At 41.3% G+C, this 17,189-nt stretch overlaps 1 protein-coding gene across 4 annotated transcripts in view; it reads left to right on the top strand.

Annotated features, from left to right (window-relative positions):
• The window catches only part of LOC104997667 (zinc finger protein 234-like), a 24,501-nt gene extending 7,717 nt beyond the window's left edge, over nucleotides 1–16,784 (top strand). For 3 of the 4 annotated variants that reach the window (XM_010852570.1, XM_010852569.1, XM_010852571.1), the window contains exons 2-5: nucleotides 2,021–2,121; nucleotides 3,485–3,611; nucleotides 4,490–4,582; nucleotides 6,880–10,578. In XM_010852570.1, coding sequence (XP_010850872.1) covers nucleotides 2,107–2,121; nucleotides 3,485–3,611; nucleotides 4,490–4,582; nucleotides 6,880–8,681 — 2,037 coding nt within the window. In that variant the 5' untranslated portion in view covers nucleotides 2,021–2,106 and the 3' untranslated portion in view covers nucleotides 8,682–10,578. Of the gene's footprint in view, nucleotides 1–2,020; nucleotides 2,122–3,484; nucleotides 3,612–4,489; nucleotides 4,583–6,879; nucleotides 10,579–16,712 lie in introns of those variants that run through there. The other variant, XM_010852572.1, reaches the window with a different exon arrangement.
• The last annotated feature ends 405 nt before the right edge of the window (nucleotides 16,785–17,189 follow it).

A 17,189-nucleotide genomic window follows, 5' to 3' on the forward strand; every position in this document is an offset into this window, starting at 1 on the left:
GAAAAGTTGCAAAAATATTATAAGGAGCTCTCATATACCTGTTACTCAAGTTGACCAATTGTTTACATTTTGCCTATCTGCTCTGTACCTCCATCATCCAAATAACACCAGGAAGTTACTTGTATTCAATGACAGCTTATCTTAACTTTCTGCGTGAAGGAAGCCCACATAACATGAAATCAGGAGGTGTCTTGATAAGAGGGATTTCAGAAAGACTGATTGTAGAATTTTAGCATCACATACTTGGTAATGTTAGATATTATACTAAAGAATAGTGTTTTATCTAGTAGGTATCTATTAAGTTAATCATAAGTAAGTATTGCCAGATAGCATATTGAATAATGTACTATTAAATAATCCACAGTCTTGTATTTCTTTTGTTATGTTTTTTTTTAACTAAAAGTCTTCATAACTGGTTTTCCCCCCAGTTCAAAGTCCAATTTTATGCCTTAATTCGTATTTTTTGTTAATAAACATTTTACAGAATTTTTCTCATAGTTTTCTTAACATTCTTTAATGTGGAATGATTCTACAACCTTTGTCTTTTTTATTCTTGATATTTTGGGGGAGTATCAGTTCAGTCGCTCAGTCGTGTCCGACTTTATGACCCCACGGACAGCATGCCAGGCTTCCCTGTCTATCACCAACTCCTGGAGCTTGCTCAAACTCATGCCATCAAGTCAGTGATGCCATCAACCATCTCATCCTCTGTCGACCCCTTCTCCTCCTGCCTTCTATCTTTCCCAGCATCAGGGTCTTTTCCAGTGAGTCGGCTCTTCTCACCAGGTGGCCAAAGTATTGGAGCTTCAGCTTCAGAATCAGTCCTTCCAATGAATATTCAGGGTTGATTTCCTTTAGGATTGACGGATTTGATCTCCTTGCTGTCCAAGGGACTCTCAAGAGCCTTCTCCAAGACCAAAAGCATCAATTCTTTGATGCTCAGGTTTCTTTATGGTCCAACTCTCACATCTATACATGACTACTGGAAAAACCATAGCTTTGACTAGACAGACCTTTGTCAGCAACGTAATGTCTCTGCTTTTTAATATGCTGTCTAGGTTTTTGGGGGTGTATAGAGTCAAGTTATTTTGGAGAAAGTTCTTCATTTGAGGTTCGTCTGATGTTTTCCATTTTTAAGTTCAGATTATGCATTGTTGGCAGGGATTCCACAGAAGTGGTGAGGTGTCCTTGTCACTGCAACATAGCTGGAGCCAAAGGATATCAGTATATCCCTATATTAGTAAACTCAGCTTTATTTACTAGGCTCAGGTAATGTCTGTCAGATTTCTTCATTGTAAAGTTATCTTCTTTTTTTAATAAAGTTTTTTAATAGGGAGATATGTTTATTAGTTTACATTCTACTGTAAAGAGAAGCTTCTCCTTCCGTACTTATGTATTTATTCATTCATATATAAATATTAGTATGGACTCAATCCATAAATTCGTATTGCAGATCTAAATGACATGTTGATTAATAAACATTTACTTTTACCAGCCCCACATATGCGTATCATAGAATTCACCCATTTCAGGTGTACAGATTAAAGATTCTTAGTAACTTTGCTCAGCAGCACAACTATCACCGTAATAATCTGGAACATTTTCACTTCTGCGGTTGGATTCCTTAGTTAACCCCCATTCTCTCCCCAGAAACCCCGGCTACCACTGACATACTTTCCGTCTCCATAGACTTGCCTATTCTAGACATTCCATGTAAATAGAGGCATACAGTATGCAGTCTTTTGTGTCTGTCTTCTTTTGCTTGCCATAGCATTTGCAGGGTTTTCCCATGTTGTAGCATAGTCAGTACTGGATTCATTTTCATTGGTGCATAGTATTCCATTGTATGAATATACCACAGTTTGTTCATTCACACATAGGCCAACATTCCAGTTGTTTCCAGTTGTAGATTATTCTGAGTAATGCTGCTATGAATGTTCATGCACTCATTCACAAGAAGCATCTGTGTGGATGAGCAGTGACCCAAGCTACTCTTTCATGTTTTTTTCTGCCTTCTCAGACTCTCAGAACTCTCTCAAGACAGTTCTGACCTCCTAGAACCTGTATAATTCAGGACTGTGCCCATCCCCAGGCATAGGAAGAAACATGACCACATTTAAGGTGAGTAGTACCTGCCTTTCTCACTTTAAAGTTCCATCTCATTGCTCAGATTGTTACATGTTTGTTTTGGGATGACTCAAGCAGAACAGGAGACACGGGAGACATTGCATTGTCCTTCTTGAGTTTTCTTTGTGTTTGTTTTTATTCTATGTGATTATTATATATTTTATGGAGTAGAAAAATGACTAGAAATGAATAACTCTCCCATTTCATTACTTCCCTACTGGCAAACTAACTTTTTATTTTGTATTTTCCTCATGTGCATTTATAACTGTATTTGTATTTATGGTGTACATCTAACTTTAAATTGTGACTTTGTCCCTTTAATATTATATTTTTAAATGGATACTTCACATTTGCCACTGTATTGATACACCTTTTTTTGGGGAGGGGGGCTGCCTTTTTATTTTTGACTACTTTCCACCTGTAGACATTTAGGTGGTTTACAAATTTGACTGTTCTAAGCAACACTTCAGTGACAGCTTTCTTCCATGATACCTTTTCCCCTCAAATCAGTTCTGAAAACAATGTCAGTTTTGTCCTTGATGTACTATGCATTCAATATAGAAAGAGTACATTTGATCTGTGTTATGTTGGCTGTTTCTTAGGTAGAATATCCAAATAACGGCATGGCACAGCTCTTCTTTCTTTCTTTCTCTCTCTCTTTTTTTTGATGCACCACACAGCTTGTGGGATTTTAGTTTGTTAAAAAGATTTGGGGAGACTTCCTGGTGGTCCAGTGGCTAAGATTCCATATTCCCAATGCAGGGGGCCTGAGTTCAATTCCTGGTCAGGGAACTAGGTCCCACATACCCCAACTAAAAATTTGCATGCCGCAACTGAAACTTGGTTCAGCCAAATAAATAAATAAATTTATTTTTTAAAAATGTTGGTATAACACCAGACACATGTAATGTCCATCTTACAATCAGTGGCTACTTGAAAAGCGAAAGTGCCAGGAAGGTGGAGAGGATGAGTAGGAAGTGAGTCCAGATTCTGAGGGACTTCAGTCAGTCTGTTGCCACTGAGGAAGGAGAATCACTGAGGAAGCCACTGAGGCTAAGGAAAATCAGTGTGTGGCACTGGCATGATAGAAGAAGGGCTGGGAAGTCTACAAATTGACTGAAGTCCTTCAGAATCTGAACTTACATCTCACCCATCCTTTCTTTTCCATAGCTGCACTTCTGGGGAGGCTGAGGAAAGTCAGTGTATGGTGTTGGCAGGACAGAAGGAGGGAGACTGGGAAGTCTACACATTTCCACAGGAGCCGGAATATCTTCCCATCATCCATCTCTGCTTCTTGGCTTTGTCCCTCTTCCACTGGACACTGGTTGTAAGATTGAGCTGAGATTATTTGTTGTAGGAGGCAGTGACCTTCACGGATGTGGCTGTGACCTTCACAGAGGAGGAGTTCGGGCTGCTGGACTCGGCCCAGAAGAAGCTGTACCAGGATGTGATGCTGGAGAACTTCCGGAATCTGGTCTCAGTGGGTGAGGACAGGCACCCTTTCTTTTTAAAAAAATGTGTACTTGGCTGTTTCGAGTCTTAGTTGCAGTATGTGGAATCTAGTTCCCTGACCATGGATCAAACCCGGGCCCCCTGCATTGGGAGGGCAGAGTCTTAGTCACTGGACCCCCAGAGAGGTCCCAGGCACCTTTTCTCACAAGGTCATCTCCTTGGTTTGGCTTTGTGTCCTCAGATGTGGAAGGCTTTTGGGGTATTGAAATGGCATTTGGGGACCTGACTTTCATACCAAAGCTTTTTATCAAAATAAAATAAGGGAGAAAAATATCAGAATTTCTCAGGAAGAATGGAATACGTTGCAGGAAAAACTCTGGCCAATTGTGTGAGTCATATAAAAACCAGTAAGGGGAGATTTAATGAAAATAGGCACTGGTGAGAAATTGGTTTCTGTAATACTGTATTTATGTATCCAGGTCTTGAAATATTGGTATCTTGGGGTTTTTTTTGTGTGTGTTTTCCTTTTAACTTTTTGACTGCACCTTGGGCCATGAGGGATCTTAGTTCCCTGATCAGAGATCAAACCCGTGCCTCCTGCATAGAAACCCAGAGTCTTAACTGCTAGACCATCAGAGAAGTTCCAATATTTTTTCAAATAGGTCATGTTTTCTTAAAAATATTTTAATTACACTCGTTTTGACTCATTGATCAACATTAAATACAGGAGTCTTAATTTCCAGTAAATTGTACTGTTAGTGTATTCATTTTCTTTTTTTTCTGACTTTAAATTTATTTATTTTTAACTGAAGGATAATTGCTTTACAGTATTGTGTTGGTTTCTACCAAACGTCAACATGAATCAGCCACAGTGTGTTCATTTTAAATATGTTACTCTGCATGTTCACAGGGTGTCACCCCTTCAGACATGATATATTTCACTTAGAAAAGGAAAAAAGGCTTTGGGTGGTGAAGACAGCAACCCAAAGAGAAGGAAAGTCAGGTAAGAACCAGGCAGATGGGGGTCCTTAGAGAAGCCCTCCCATGTGTTTTTGCTTCTCTCCAACCCTTTGGCTGGCATCTCGTCCAAACTGCAAGACCTCTTCTTTAACACACCTTTGTACTGGTTGCCCTGCCCCGCCTATAGTCTGTTTTCCAGGTAGCAGCCAAGAGTGATGCTTAGGCAAGACTGCCATTGCTCTCTTCCAAATCTTTTATAGCTTCTTATTTTTCTTAAAGTGGCTCTGCAGTCCTCCAGGATCTGCTCATGGTCCCCCACTGTCTCTTTGATTCCTTTCCTCTCACTCCTTGTCTCCTACCCATGCTGTACACCACACCAGGCTCAGACTCGCCAGGGATGCTGTATCACCCGCGGCTGCCTGAACAAATCACTGCAAACACCATAGCTTAACACAACACACGTTGAACATCTTACACTTCCAGAGGTCAGAGGTGTGGTGTGGTTTCACTTTGGAGGTTCTGGGGGAGAATCTGTGTTTGCCTTTCCAGTGGCTCGTGGCCACCTTCCTCAAGCTTCACACCTAGCGACATCGCTTTTCTCTGCCCCGTCCTCCCTTGTCACATGTCCCTCTTCTGCTCTTTTCCTGCATCATGCTTCTGCTTCATAGGAGACTTTTGATTGCATTGAGCCTCCCACTCCACCCCAAAGTAGAGGATGTACTTACATTTTAAGGTCAGCTAATCGGCAGCCTCAATTCTGTCTGAAATCTTAATTCCCCTTTGCCACATAATCTGACATAGTCTAGGCTCCAAAAATCAGGATGTGAGTTCTTTGGGGGACAGTTACTGTGATCACAGCAGATACTTCCACCTATGAGCCTTTAACTCTGCCAGACCTACTCCTCTACCTCTGGTCTTCCAACTCCCTCCCTTTCTGCCTTCAGGTCTTCGCTCAGTTCCAACATCATGAGAGAGGCCTTCTCTGACCACCCTGTGTAAAATTCCATCCTCCCTTTTCTCTCCTCTTTCTGCATCTTACTGGATCTCACAGACTTTGCTTGTTTATCACCCCTCTCTGCACTGGAGTGTGATCACCAGGAGTGTGGAGTTTTGTCTGTCTTGAGTACCCGGAGCAGCCCAGTTGTGGCAAGCATCTGTAAATATTTGTTGACTGTGTAAGTTTGATGGATGGGATAGGAGAGCTCTGTTTCTCTCAGTGTGAAGGGGATAATTATAGGTCATGTAAAAACCAGAGTGAAGGAAGGAGGTTGGAGAGCATTTTTTGTCTTTGATGATTGCCTATCTGATTACTTTCTTTTTTTTCTTCCTTTTAGTTTTTAAAATTTAATTTTCCCAGTTCCTTTTTATTTTAATTTCTTTCCTTTTTTTCTTTAATTTAAATTGAAGAATAGTTGATTTACAATGCTGTGCTAATTTCTGCTGTGCAGGAAAGTAACTCAAGAAGTTAGACTCAGTTTTTGAGGGATTTTTTTGGTAAAACATGAGCCATGGTAAGAAATGCATGCTTTGTCATAATAAAAACCTGCATTTCAGGTGTTGGAGATTTATATGTATCACTTTCATAGGTATTTCATGTGATGACCCCTTTCCTGTTGATGATGATGCTGGTTCTTTTTTCTTTTTAAATATTTATTTTTATTTACTTTATTTGGCTGCACTGGGTTTTCCAGAATGTCATATAGTTGGAATTACACAGTATGTATGCTTGTCAGATTGGCTTCTATTTAGAAACTTAGAAATATGTATTTACATTTCCTGCACATCTTTTCCTGGCTTGGTAGTACATTTCTTGTTAGCACTGAATAATATTCCGTTGTGTGGAAGTACCATACTTTTTATTTATACATTTACCTGCTGAAGGGCATCTTAGTTGCTTCCAAGTTTTATTTACAAAAAAAGTTATTGCTTTCCCTTAAAGTTCTAGTTGATTCATATTTTATTATCTATATAACTTTTTTGTCTGCATCATTTACTAACTATAAAGTTTACTATTGGAGATTCTACACTGCCTTTGAATCCAATAGAAAATGTCTATAGGTGAACAGTTTGAATCTAATTATCAATTTTTCAAGTTAAATTTTTGACATCTAACTTGCACCTCATGGAGGAAGCTTGTTATGCTTAGTGGGTAGGAGCGACCTGGACCACCACTTGGTTTCCACTGGCATACAAATCAGAGCACATGACACACAATGGAAGAGACAAACTGAACATTCTCTGGATTCACTCACGTCTCATACTCTCTCCTAAATGTGAAATCTTGAAAACAGCGAACAGAACCTTCAGTTGTCCACATCTCTGAATTTTGTGTCTTTGCAGAAGAAAAGATCCAAAGTGAGATGGAGACTATTTCAGAAGTAGGACCACATGAAGAGCTTTCCTGCTGGCAGATCTGGCGACACATTGCAAGTGACTTAACCAGGTGTCAAGACTCCAGGATAAAATGTTCTGAATTCCACCAACAATGTGACTCACCTGGCCAGAATGGGGCAGGACTATCTGTAATTCACACAGGCCAGATACCTTCTCAGTGTAATGAATGTACAAAATCTTTTGATGATCTCTCCAACTTTGACCTTCATCAACAAATTCACTCAGGAGAGAAGTCTCATACATGTTGTGAGTGTGGAAAAAGCTTCTGTTACAGCTCAGCACTTCGCATTCATCAGAGAGTGCACTCGGGAGAGAAACGCTATAAGTGTGATGAGTGTGGCAAGGAATTCAGCCAGAGTTCACAGCTGCAAATTCATCAGAAAGTCCACACTGTAGAGAAGCCATTCAGATGTGAGCAGTGTGGGAAAGGCTTCAGTCGTAGATCAACACTTACTGTTCATTGTAAATTACACACGGGAGATAAACCTTACACTTGTGACAAATGTGGAAGGGCCTTCATTCATGCTTCACATCTTCAGGAACATCAGAGAATCCACACTGGGGAGAAACCATTCAAATGTGATATATGTGGTAAGAACTTCCGCCGCAGATCAGCACTTAACAGTCATTGTATGGTCCACACTGGAGAGAAACCATACAAATGTGAGGAGTGTGGGAAATGTTTCACTTGTAGCTCAAATCTGCATATCCACCAGAGGGTCCACACAGGAGAGAAACCTTATAAATGTGAGGAGTGCAGTAAATGCTTTGTTCAACCTTCACAATTTCAGGCCCATCGGAGAATTCACACTGGAGAGAAACCATATGTATGTAAAGTGTGTGGTAAGGGCTTCATTTACAGTTCAAGTTTTCAAGCCCATCAGGGAGTCCACACAGGAGAGAAACCATACAGATGTGATGAGTGTGGGAAGAACTTCAGGATGAAAATCCATTATCAAGTTCATCTGGTCGTCCACACAGGAGAAAAACCCTATAAATGTGAGGTATGTGGGAAAGGCTTTCGTCAGAGTTCATATCTTAAAATCCATCAAAAGGCCCACAGCATAGAGAAACCCTACAAGTGCGAGGAGTGTGGGCAGGGCTTCAATCAGAATTCACGACTTCAGATCCACCAGCTGATCCATACTGGTGAGAAACCATACAAATGCGAAGAGTGTGGGAAGGGATTCAGTCGTAGAGCAGATCTTAAAATTCACTGCAGAGTCCACACCGGAGAGAAACCGTATAATTGTGAGGAGTGTGGAAAAGTCTTTAGTCAGGCGTCTCATCTTCTGACCCATCAGAGAGTCCACAGTGGAGAAAAACCATTCAAATGTGAAGAGTGTGACAAGAGCTTCGGTCGGAGTTCACACCTTCAAGCCCACCAAAAAGTCCACACTGGAGAAAAGCCATTCAAATGTGAGGAGTGTGGGAAGGGCTTTAAGTGGAGCCTGAACCTCCATATGCATCAGAGGGTCCACACAGGAGAGAAACCATATAAGTGTGGGGAGTGTGGGAAGCACTTCAGTCAGGCCTCAAGTCTTCAGCTTCATCAGAATGTCCACACTGGAGAGAAGCCCTACAGATGTGATGTGTGTGGTAAAGTCTTCAGTCGGTCTTCACAGCTTCAGTATCACAGGCGTGTTCACACAGGGGAGAAACCTTACAAGTGTGAGACGTGTGGTAAGAGCTTCAGTTGGCGCTCCAATCTTGTAAGTCATCACAAAATTCATACTGGAGATATATGAAAGCAATGAGAGTGGTAAGAACATCAGGGAACTGTCAGAGGAAAGAAGTTCCACAAAATGATTGTTTCAAAAAACTCATGTGCAACCCTGAATTCTTGCAAGTGTCAGGTCTCATAGGAGGGAAGGTATTGGGTATCAAAGCAGTAGCTGAACATATCCCAGTGTTCACCAGACCCCACAGCAGAAACCTCCTCTGAGTGGTGCAGTAAGGGTTGCATTCAGAACTTTGACATTTGTCAGATACCACTTAGGGAGATAGCACTTAGAGAGGAAGAGTTTGGTCTTGCCTTTAATGAAAGTGTAAGTATGGGCTTGTCAAAACTGATGTCCAGGAGAATGTGAGCTCCATGAGGGCAGGCACTTGGATGCTGAATCTACACAACCTTAACATCAACTTTTGCTTGTAGGTGTGCTCAGCTCATGTATGTTAAATAAACCAAAAGGGGGAAATGTACACTATATGAAAATTGTTTCAGAGGAGGAAACCTACCAAGTAAAATTAATTCAGGAAGTGATCATTTGTTGAAGTACAGAAAACCACTTGATATTATAATCTGAAGTATTAATATGATATGAGCCTATTGCAACTGGCTCCTTGCCTCCCACAGCCTCTGTTCTCAAGTAGAGTTATTTTCTGAGGCCCTGTCTAGTTTTCCAAGGATTGTGTCTCATATAAAATTGAACTGTCTTGCAGATTTTTTTTCTGACAGTACAAACTGAAAATGTTACTAACTTTGCAACAGTAGGTAACTGTATACTTTACAATTGATTTTTTATGAGTCACTCAATGTTAAGGCAGGATTTACTGTAACATTTTGAAAATGTCACAAAAATTGTCACTAGAAAAAATTTTATTGGTCGACCTTGAACTTACTGATTTCTAATTCCCTGCATTATTATCCAGACTTTGAAATGTTTGCTTACTAAGAACTGTAGCATTTCTTCTGTCAAAACTTCTCAGGTAGAGGCTATGACATATTTTTCATACACATCCATGAGGAAAATACCCAGGAAAATGTAGGAATTTGATAAAATTATTAAATGTAGTATTGAGGCAAGACTGACATTTATGTCCTTTGACCTATTGGTAGCAGTAAAGCATGGTTTTAGGAAAGGAGTACTTATCAGTATCTAGGTTGTATATCTCTTTGATCTCAAAATCATATAATTGAATGTTTTTGATTATGAAGTTAAAATACGAAAAAGATAAGCACCACATCAATGATGTCACTGAATTTTTTTAAAGGAAATAAGTGTACAGCTGTAGGAATTTGAGTTTTACTATATTTGTATATTAATCTGAAGCCATTAAAATTATGGCAAATATAATGGCAAGAGATACACAATATGGGCTTTGAGAGGTCACAGATTGTAACCTTCAGAGTATAATCGAATCTGTGTGTGTGTGCATGTGCATGTACACATACATCTGTATGTAGACATGCATAAGATCATGTGTAAAGGGATACTCTTCCATAGTGGTTTTCCTTAGTTAGGAGCATTTTGTGGTATTTTTTTATTTTAAAATTTCCTGTTATGGTTTTTTCATTGACCAGTACTATCAAAGCAGGAAATTACAATAGAATTTTTAAAAATTACTAGTAAATATCCCTTGTAGTTAACACCACATAATATGATTGTTCTATATTGTCATAAGGCATATAAAGATCAAAATTATGATAGGATCCCAGAAGCCAATTTCAAAATTTAAAAAAAAAATTCTGATTGTTTTGTATACACAGATAAATTGATGTTTCAACCATTGAATCTTTATGCTGTACTTTAAATACGGAACACGGAGAGGGCAAATTCAGTAGCTGGAAACGAAGTAGATGTACCTTCATTGGCATCTGACTCTTTGCGACCCTGTGGACTGTATCCTGACAGGCTCTTCTGTCCATAGAATTGTCCAGGCAAGAATACTGGAGTGTGTTGCCATGCCCTCTTCCAGGGGATTTTCCCGACCCAGGTATTGATCCCGTCTCCTGCATTGTCGGCAGATTCTTTACATGTGTGGCTCACCTGGTAAAGAATCCTCCTGCAATGTGGGAAACCTGGTTGGGAAGATCCCCTGGAGAAGGGAAAGGCTACCCACTCCAGTATTCTGGCCTGGAGAATTCCACAATCTGTATAGTCCATGGGGTCGCAAAAAGTCGGACACGATTGAGCGACTTTCACTTTTCCTGTTGAAAAGATGTGCGTGAGGAGGGAAAACAGAATTACAACAGAGGACCCTCTCGATGTGGAACCAGTAAGGACAAAGCATGTTTGGTCACATTTCAGGGATTGAGGTATTTTGACTTTTGACTTCAGCCTATTCCTAAGAAAGCCTAGTTTCCTTCTCTTATTTCAACAGTAACTCTGGGGTTTACCAGGAAGCCTCTATGGCTGGTAATAAATTTATGTCACTTAGGCCCTTGGACATGTCCAAAGTGCTTCTAAGCTTGTAACCCTGTTCTAAGGCTGACACAGTAGACTGGCAAGACATTTGCCTGAGACCTTAGGGGTTAAGGGAAGTGAAAACCAGGTGAACTGACCACTTCCTCATCAGGGGGCGAGGCTTTGACGGTTTTCCGCTCGGACCTTCGCTGGAAGTGTAGTCCAAGAGGGCGGTAGTGTGGAGGGCCCACACGCACTCCCTTTGTATTCTGGGATGTGTAGGCCAAAGCTCCGTGTAGGTTCGCACACTGCAGCTATAGTAAGGCTGGACTGCGAATGTCTCCCCACGGAATTCTGGGAAGTGTAGTCCAGGGGCTCCGGGTAGTCGCAGGCCCTTCGGCCCCGGGAAGACGACGTAGCAGCCATCTTTCGCTTGATGATGATGTTTCAGGTCCGCTTTTCACGATTCATTCAAACTTCCCCGAAATGCGCTTGGGGCCAGCATCTCCTGACCTTTCATTTGGAGAGAAAGAGAAGCAGCGGCTAGAAGCAGAGGTTTGACGGCCAAGGGTGATGCTGTTTGTGCCCCTGGGCGGAGCGTTTGGTAGCATCCCGGGATGGGGCGGGCTCAGGTCGTGCTTCTTGGGATTTGAGGGTCTCCCCGGCTTTCTGAACCCCTAACCTGACCTCCCACTTATGAAGCTAACACTTTGGCTTCATACTCTGTCACACTGGGTGAGTTGCTTAACCCTTTTGTGCCTCCGTTGCTGTTCTGTAAAAGAGAAATAAAAGCAATGCTTTCTTAATACAGTATTTGGAGAAAAAAATAGCAAAAGGTCAACAAATGCCTGACACATGATTGTTATTAATGCTTCTGTAATTCAGAAGCACCTGGATTCTCACAGATTCTGAGAGCCCAGGAAACTGAATTGTCCTGGACTCCGGACTTGTTTAGAAAAGGGAGGGTTTCTTCTAGCTGGTACAAGAGGGTGTGAAATATAGGGGATGCAAACACAATCCTGGGATTTCACAACCTCCTTTCCTTCTCCAGCCCTGACTTCTCAGAAAGCACTACACGAAGGAAGAGGCAACAGAGACCCACGGGAGTAGAACTCGGCATTCTTCTATTTAAGATACATAAACTGTAGAACGTATGGGGCATGAGTAATGATTGTAACTGTGCCTTGGTCACTTAAGTTCCGTTCCAAAAGCTTTATACTGATGAACACCTTTCCATCACACTGGCTCTGTGCATCGGTACTGCTCTTTTCTCTGCTTTAGAGATAAGGAGATGGAGCCAGGGAACACAACCCTATTGGCCCATCCTCACCTGAATAGTAAGCAGAGCTGCGGTTGTAACCCTGGGCAGGCTGAATCCAACACCTGAGTTTGCTAATCTCTTTGATATATTCTTGTTGAGCATAGGGAACTGACTAGAATCTCTTCATGAAAGTAGGTTGGGGCTTAAATGTGGGGACCTTGAGAGCAAAGTTTAGGTTATTCTGTGAAGTTTTTTTGTTTGTTGTATTTTGTGTGTGTGGTTTCTTTGGTCTCACCACACAGCTTGCTGGATCTTAGTTCCCTGACCAGGGATTGAACCAGGGCCCATGGCAGTGAAAGTACCAAGTCCTAACCAGGGACCACCAGGGAATTGCCTAGTCTATCAATTTTAAGATAGTTTTCTCAACTGGGTCATTTATTTCAAATAATATTTATGTTACAGAAGTAACAATCATTACGGTAAATGCAGATGTAAAGAAAAATTTTAATTACCCATAAGTTTAGGATGTAAAGATAACAGCTGTTAATGTTTTCGTGCCTTTTTGTCTGGTTACTCTTTGTGTGTGTGTTTAGTGGAGGCTGTTTTCTTTGGGACTGAGGTTACACTGCCTTGCTACTCAAATTGTGGTCCACAGGCCAGCAGCATTGGCATCACTTGGGTAGGAAGGCCCAGCCTTGAGCCCCATTCAAGACCTTCTGATTTAGAATTTCTGCATAGGGGGCCCAGAAGTCTGCATTCCAACAAGATCCTGTAGTAACTCCCCTGCATGTGAAAATATGAGAAGCTCAGGAAAGGCTCTTTCTTGTCTGGAAACTGAGGCCGAGGAAATTGCTGGATGTTGCAAATAAAGCTGAGCTGGATAAAGCGGAGCTTTACTTAGTTGGAGGATTTTATTACCCCACTAATGATTGTCACTTGTCAGGGATCCTTGGAAAAAATCTTGACTTGAGCAAAAGGTAGCTAGCAAGTGTAGAATCAAAATGGAAGGGTATTAGATGTGAAGATATATCCCTTCCAGGCTTTTGGGGGTAGATTCATTGCTATCTTTTAAACTAGAGTGCTGTTGCTGGTGTTTAGTTGCTAGATTGTGTCCGACTCTTTGGGACACCATGAACTGTAGCCCACCAGGCAGCTCTGTTCATGAGATTTTCCAGGCAGGAGTACTGGAGTGGGTTGCCTTTTCCTTCTCTAGGGGATCTTTCTCACCCAGGGATCAAACCTGAGTCTCCTGCTTGGTAGGCAGATTCTTTACCACTGAGCCACCTGGAAAGCCTCGTAAACTAGAGTACTTGTGCCTAAAGTGGGAAGATCAACTAGTAGTTATTGTTAGTTAGTACTAGATATTTTTGCCATAGTCATCATCAGTGAACCACTACTATTATTACTATTGTTATTACTATGACTGTTTCTTAGCTTCTCTTTTTAAATTTTATTTCTTAAAATATTTATTGGAGTATAGCTGATGTGCTGTGTTATATGTTTTCTATAACTTTATTTTCATTAAAATATTAGGAAATAATATAAAAATAATTTCAAACAGAGAAAAGTTGCAAAAATAGTATAAGGAGTTCTCATATACTCTTTATGTGGAGTCACCAATTATTTCTGTTTTGCTCAGTTGCTCATTTGTGACCGCCAGGCAGCAGCCCCCAGGAACATACCTGTAATCAAAGAGCTCCGTTTGTTTGAGCTTACTGAAGCAAGGACACCTATGCCGCACTGGTGTCCTGGTAAGGAGGCGGTGAGGTATGGCTGTTTCTACGGTTTCGGTTCGTATTAACTGAGTTGGGGAGAGCTTTAGGCAGTGAGAGTTTGTTCTGGATTGGATGGTGTCAAGAAGGAGATGCAATTTGACTACTGAATATCATAATGATTTGCATCTAGTGGATGAGAGAAACAAAATGGGACTGGAGTCATTATTAATGAAGTGGTCCATCACTTCATGTTTGCTGAGAGGACAGTTCTTTGTTTTTTTGTTTTGTTTTTTTAAATATTATTTACTTGTGACTGCATCAGGTCTTAGTTGCGACAAATAGGCTTAGTGGCTCCACAGCATGTGGGATCTTAGTTCCCCGACCAGGGGTCCAACCCACATCTCCAAAATTGGAAGGTGGATTCTCAACCCCTGGACTACCAGGGAAGTCCCAGTTCTTTGGTTATTTTTGTCTGTGTTATGGAGCAGCTTGTCTTTTTCTCATTTCAACACGATTCTTGTTGATCAGTTAAAAACACCAAGTTCGAGCTGTTTCTCTTGCTAGTTCTCAGTGCAGTGTGCTTTTTCATAGCTTTATCATGCTTGTATATTTTTTCGTTTGCAGAGCCAGTTGATCAAAAGGAGGTTAATGACATTGATAACACACTACTATCTAGTGCACAGCCCATATTTACATTTTTTATTAGCCTTTTCTTTAAGATCTTGTTTAAAATTGAAATCTGGTTGACTTATAATATCATGTTTATTTCACAGCACAGTGATTCATTTATTTTTCAGATTCTTTTCCCTTAAGGTTACTACAAAATGTCGAGTGTAATTTCCCTGTGCTGTACAGTAGGTCCTCGTTGGTTCTAATAAAGTCTTGGCGAGCCACTTTTCTTCTTCAAGGTGTAGTCCAGTTATATGCTTTGCACTTAATCTTTGTTTCATTAGTCTTCTTTAGCCCAGAATGATTTCTCAGACTTTTTGGCTTTTGATATTTTTGAAGAGTATTGATAAATTATGTTGTGGGAGGGCCCTCTTTTTTGGTTTCTCTGACCTTTGTTCATAATTAGGTTCCGGTTATACATTATCATTTTAAAATAATTTTATTTATTTCTGGCTGTGCTGGGTCTTTGCTGCTGCACGGGCTTTGCTCTGGTTATGGTGAGCGGGGGCTGCACTCTAGTGCAGTGCACGGGCTTCTTACTGTGGTGGCTTCTCTCATTGTGGAGCACAGGTTCTACAGCTTGTGGGCTCAGTAGTTGTGAAACACAGGCTTAGTTGCTCCACAGCATGTGGTGTCTTCCCAGATCCAGGATAGAACCCATGTCTTCTGCATTGGTAGACAGATTCCTCACTACTGAGCCACCTAAGGAAGCTGTGGTTTATCTGATACTTGTTCATGATTAGATTCAGGTTATGCATTTAAAAAATAATTTTACTCATTTGTGTTTGGCTGTGCTGGGTCTTCGTTGCTGCACGGGCTTTTCTCTAACTGTGGTGCCCGGGCTTCTCCTTGCGGTGGCTCCTCTTGTTGTGGAGCTCAGGCTCTAGGCCACGTGGGTTTCAGTAGTTGCAGCTTGAGGGCTCCGTAGTTGTGGCTCACGGGCTCTAGAGCACAGACGGGTTCAGTAGTTGGGACACATGGGTTTAATTGCTTCATAGTATGTGGATCTTCCTGGACCAGGGATCAAACTCATCTCCTGCATTGGCAGGTGGATTCTTTACCACTGAGTCACCAGAGAAGCCCTGGTTTATCTGATATTTGTTCATAATTGGATTCAGGTTATCCACTATTAACAGTGATGCCCCAGAAGTGGTGAGGCAGCCCTGTAAGGCATCATACCAAGCAAATGTCAGTTTGTGGGTTTGTTCCAGCTGGTGATTTCAGCTTTGTGTGCTTGGTTAAGGTGTCTGCGAAGTAACTGTTGTCCTTTTTGCAATTAATATTTTGAAGCAATGTGGCTATCTTACTCTGCACTAAACTTTTCCAAATTTTAGCACCCATTGATGATTTTCTGTCTTTCATTCTACAGTTATTAGTTTGTGTTCTACCATAGGGGGGAAGCTCTCTCTTCTCATCCATTTATTTCTATTTGGCTGCATCGGGTCTTAGTTGTGTTGCACGCACGTCTATCTACTTGCGACACTTGGCTCAGTACTTGTGGCTGAGTTGCCCCGAAACACAGAGATCCTAGCTTCTTGACCAGGGATCAAACCTGTGTCCTCTGCATTGGAATGCAAATTCTCAACCATTGGACCACCAGGGAGTCCCTTCATCCATTTATTTCTTAAACATTTCTTTATTTATAATCCAGATTCCTGTATGGAATTTTTTGGTATGGACTGTCAAGGTGTTTCTTATTATTGTTGCAGAATCCAGGCTTTTATTAGTTCTCTTTACATCTGTGCATAATTGTCAAAAGGGTACTTCCTGGTTAAAAAGAAACAATGTATTTTTATATCTTTTATAAAAATTTGCCTATTTCAGTTTAAATATTAATGTTGTGGTAACAAAATTATGAGGAATACAAGCAGAAGTTTGCAGAACTCTAAAAGCTCCCATTTCGGGACAACAACCTGGGACCTGCCCATATTTGACAGTGTTCTGTTGTTAGAAATCACATCTATAAGGATCATTTCAAATTGTACAATATCATCTGCTTTACCACAGTTGCCGAGAAATAAGAAATCCTGATGGGGTTCTCAGAGCTTTCTGCCTTACACCAGTCTCATGAGGTGGATACCCCTGTTCTCCCCTACTTGCTGATGACAGAATTGAGGCGGAGAGATGTTAATAATTTGCCGAAGATGACACTGCTAGTGAGTGATATAGCCCGGATTTCAGCCCATGCGTGTTGACTCCAAAGCCTGCTCTTACTCACGTGGTCTCTTATTACACCTTGGAATAAGAATGACCACTGTGAAAGCCACAGCACACTGATAGGGCCAGTGTGTGGGTGGGCACGTTGCTCCCTGAACAGCTAATGAGAGAGGTCTCGGGGGCATCTGGTATCAGTGCAGGATCCCTCTCAAGCCCACTCGGCTGCAGCCACTTGGAGGACTGAGTGCCTTGCTGATTCACAGTGAGCCCCACCTGGGTTAGTCACGTTTTTGTAAACCAGTTTTCACTGACTTCTTTCTGCTTTCC

This window comes from Bison bison, unplaced genomic scaffold, assembly GCF_000754665.1.
Source record: "Bison bison bison isolate TAMUID 2011002044 unplaced genomic scaffold, Bison_UMD1.0 scf7180017864313, whole genome shotgun sequence".
NCBI classification, from domain to species: Eukaryota; Metazoa; Chordata; class Mammalia; order Artiodactyla; family Bovidae; genus Bison; species Bison bison.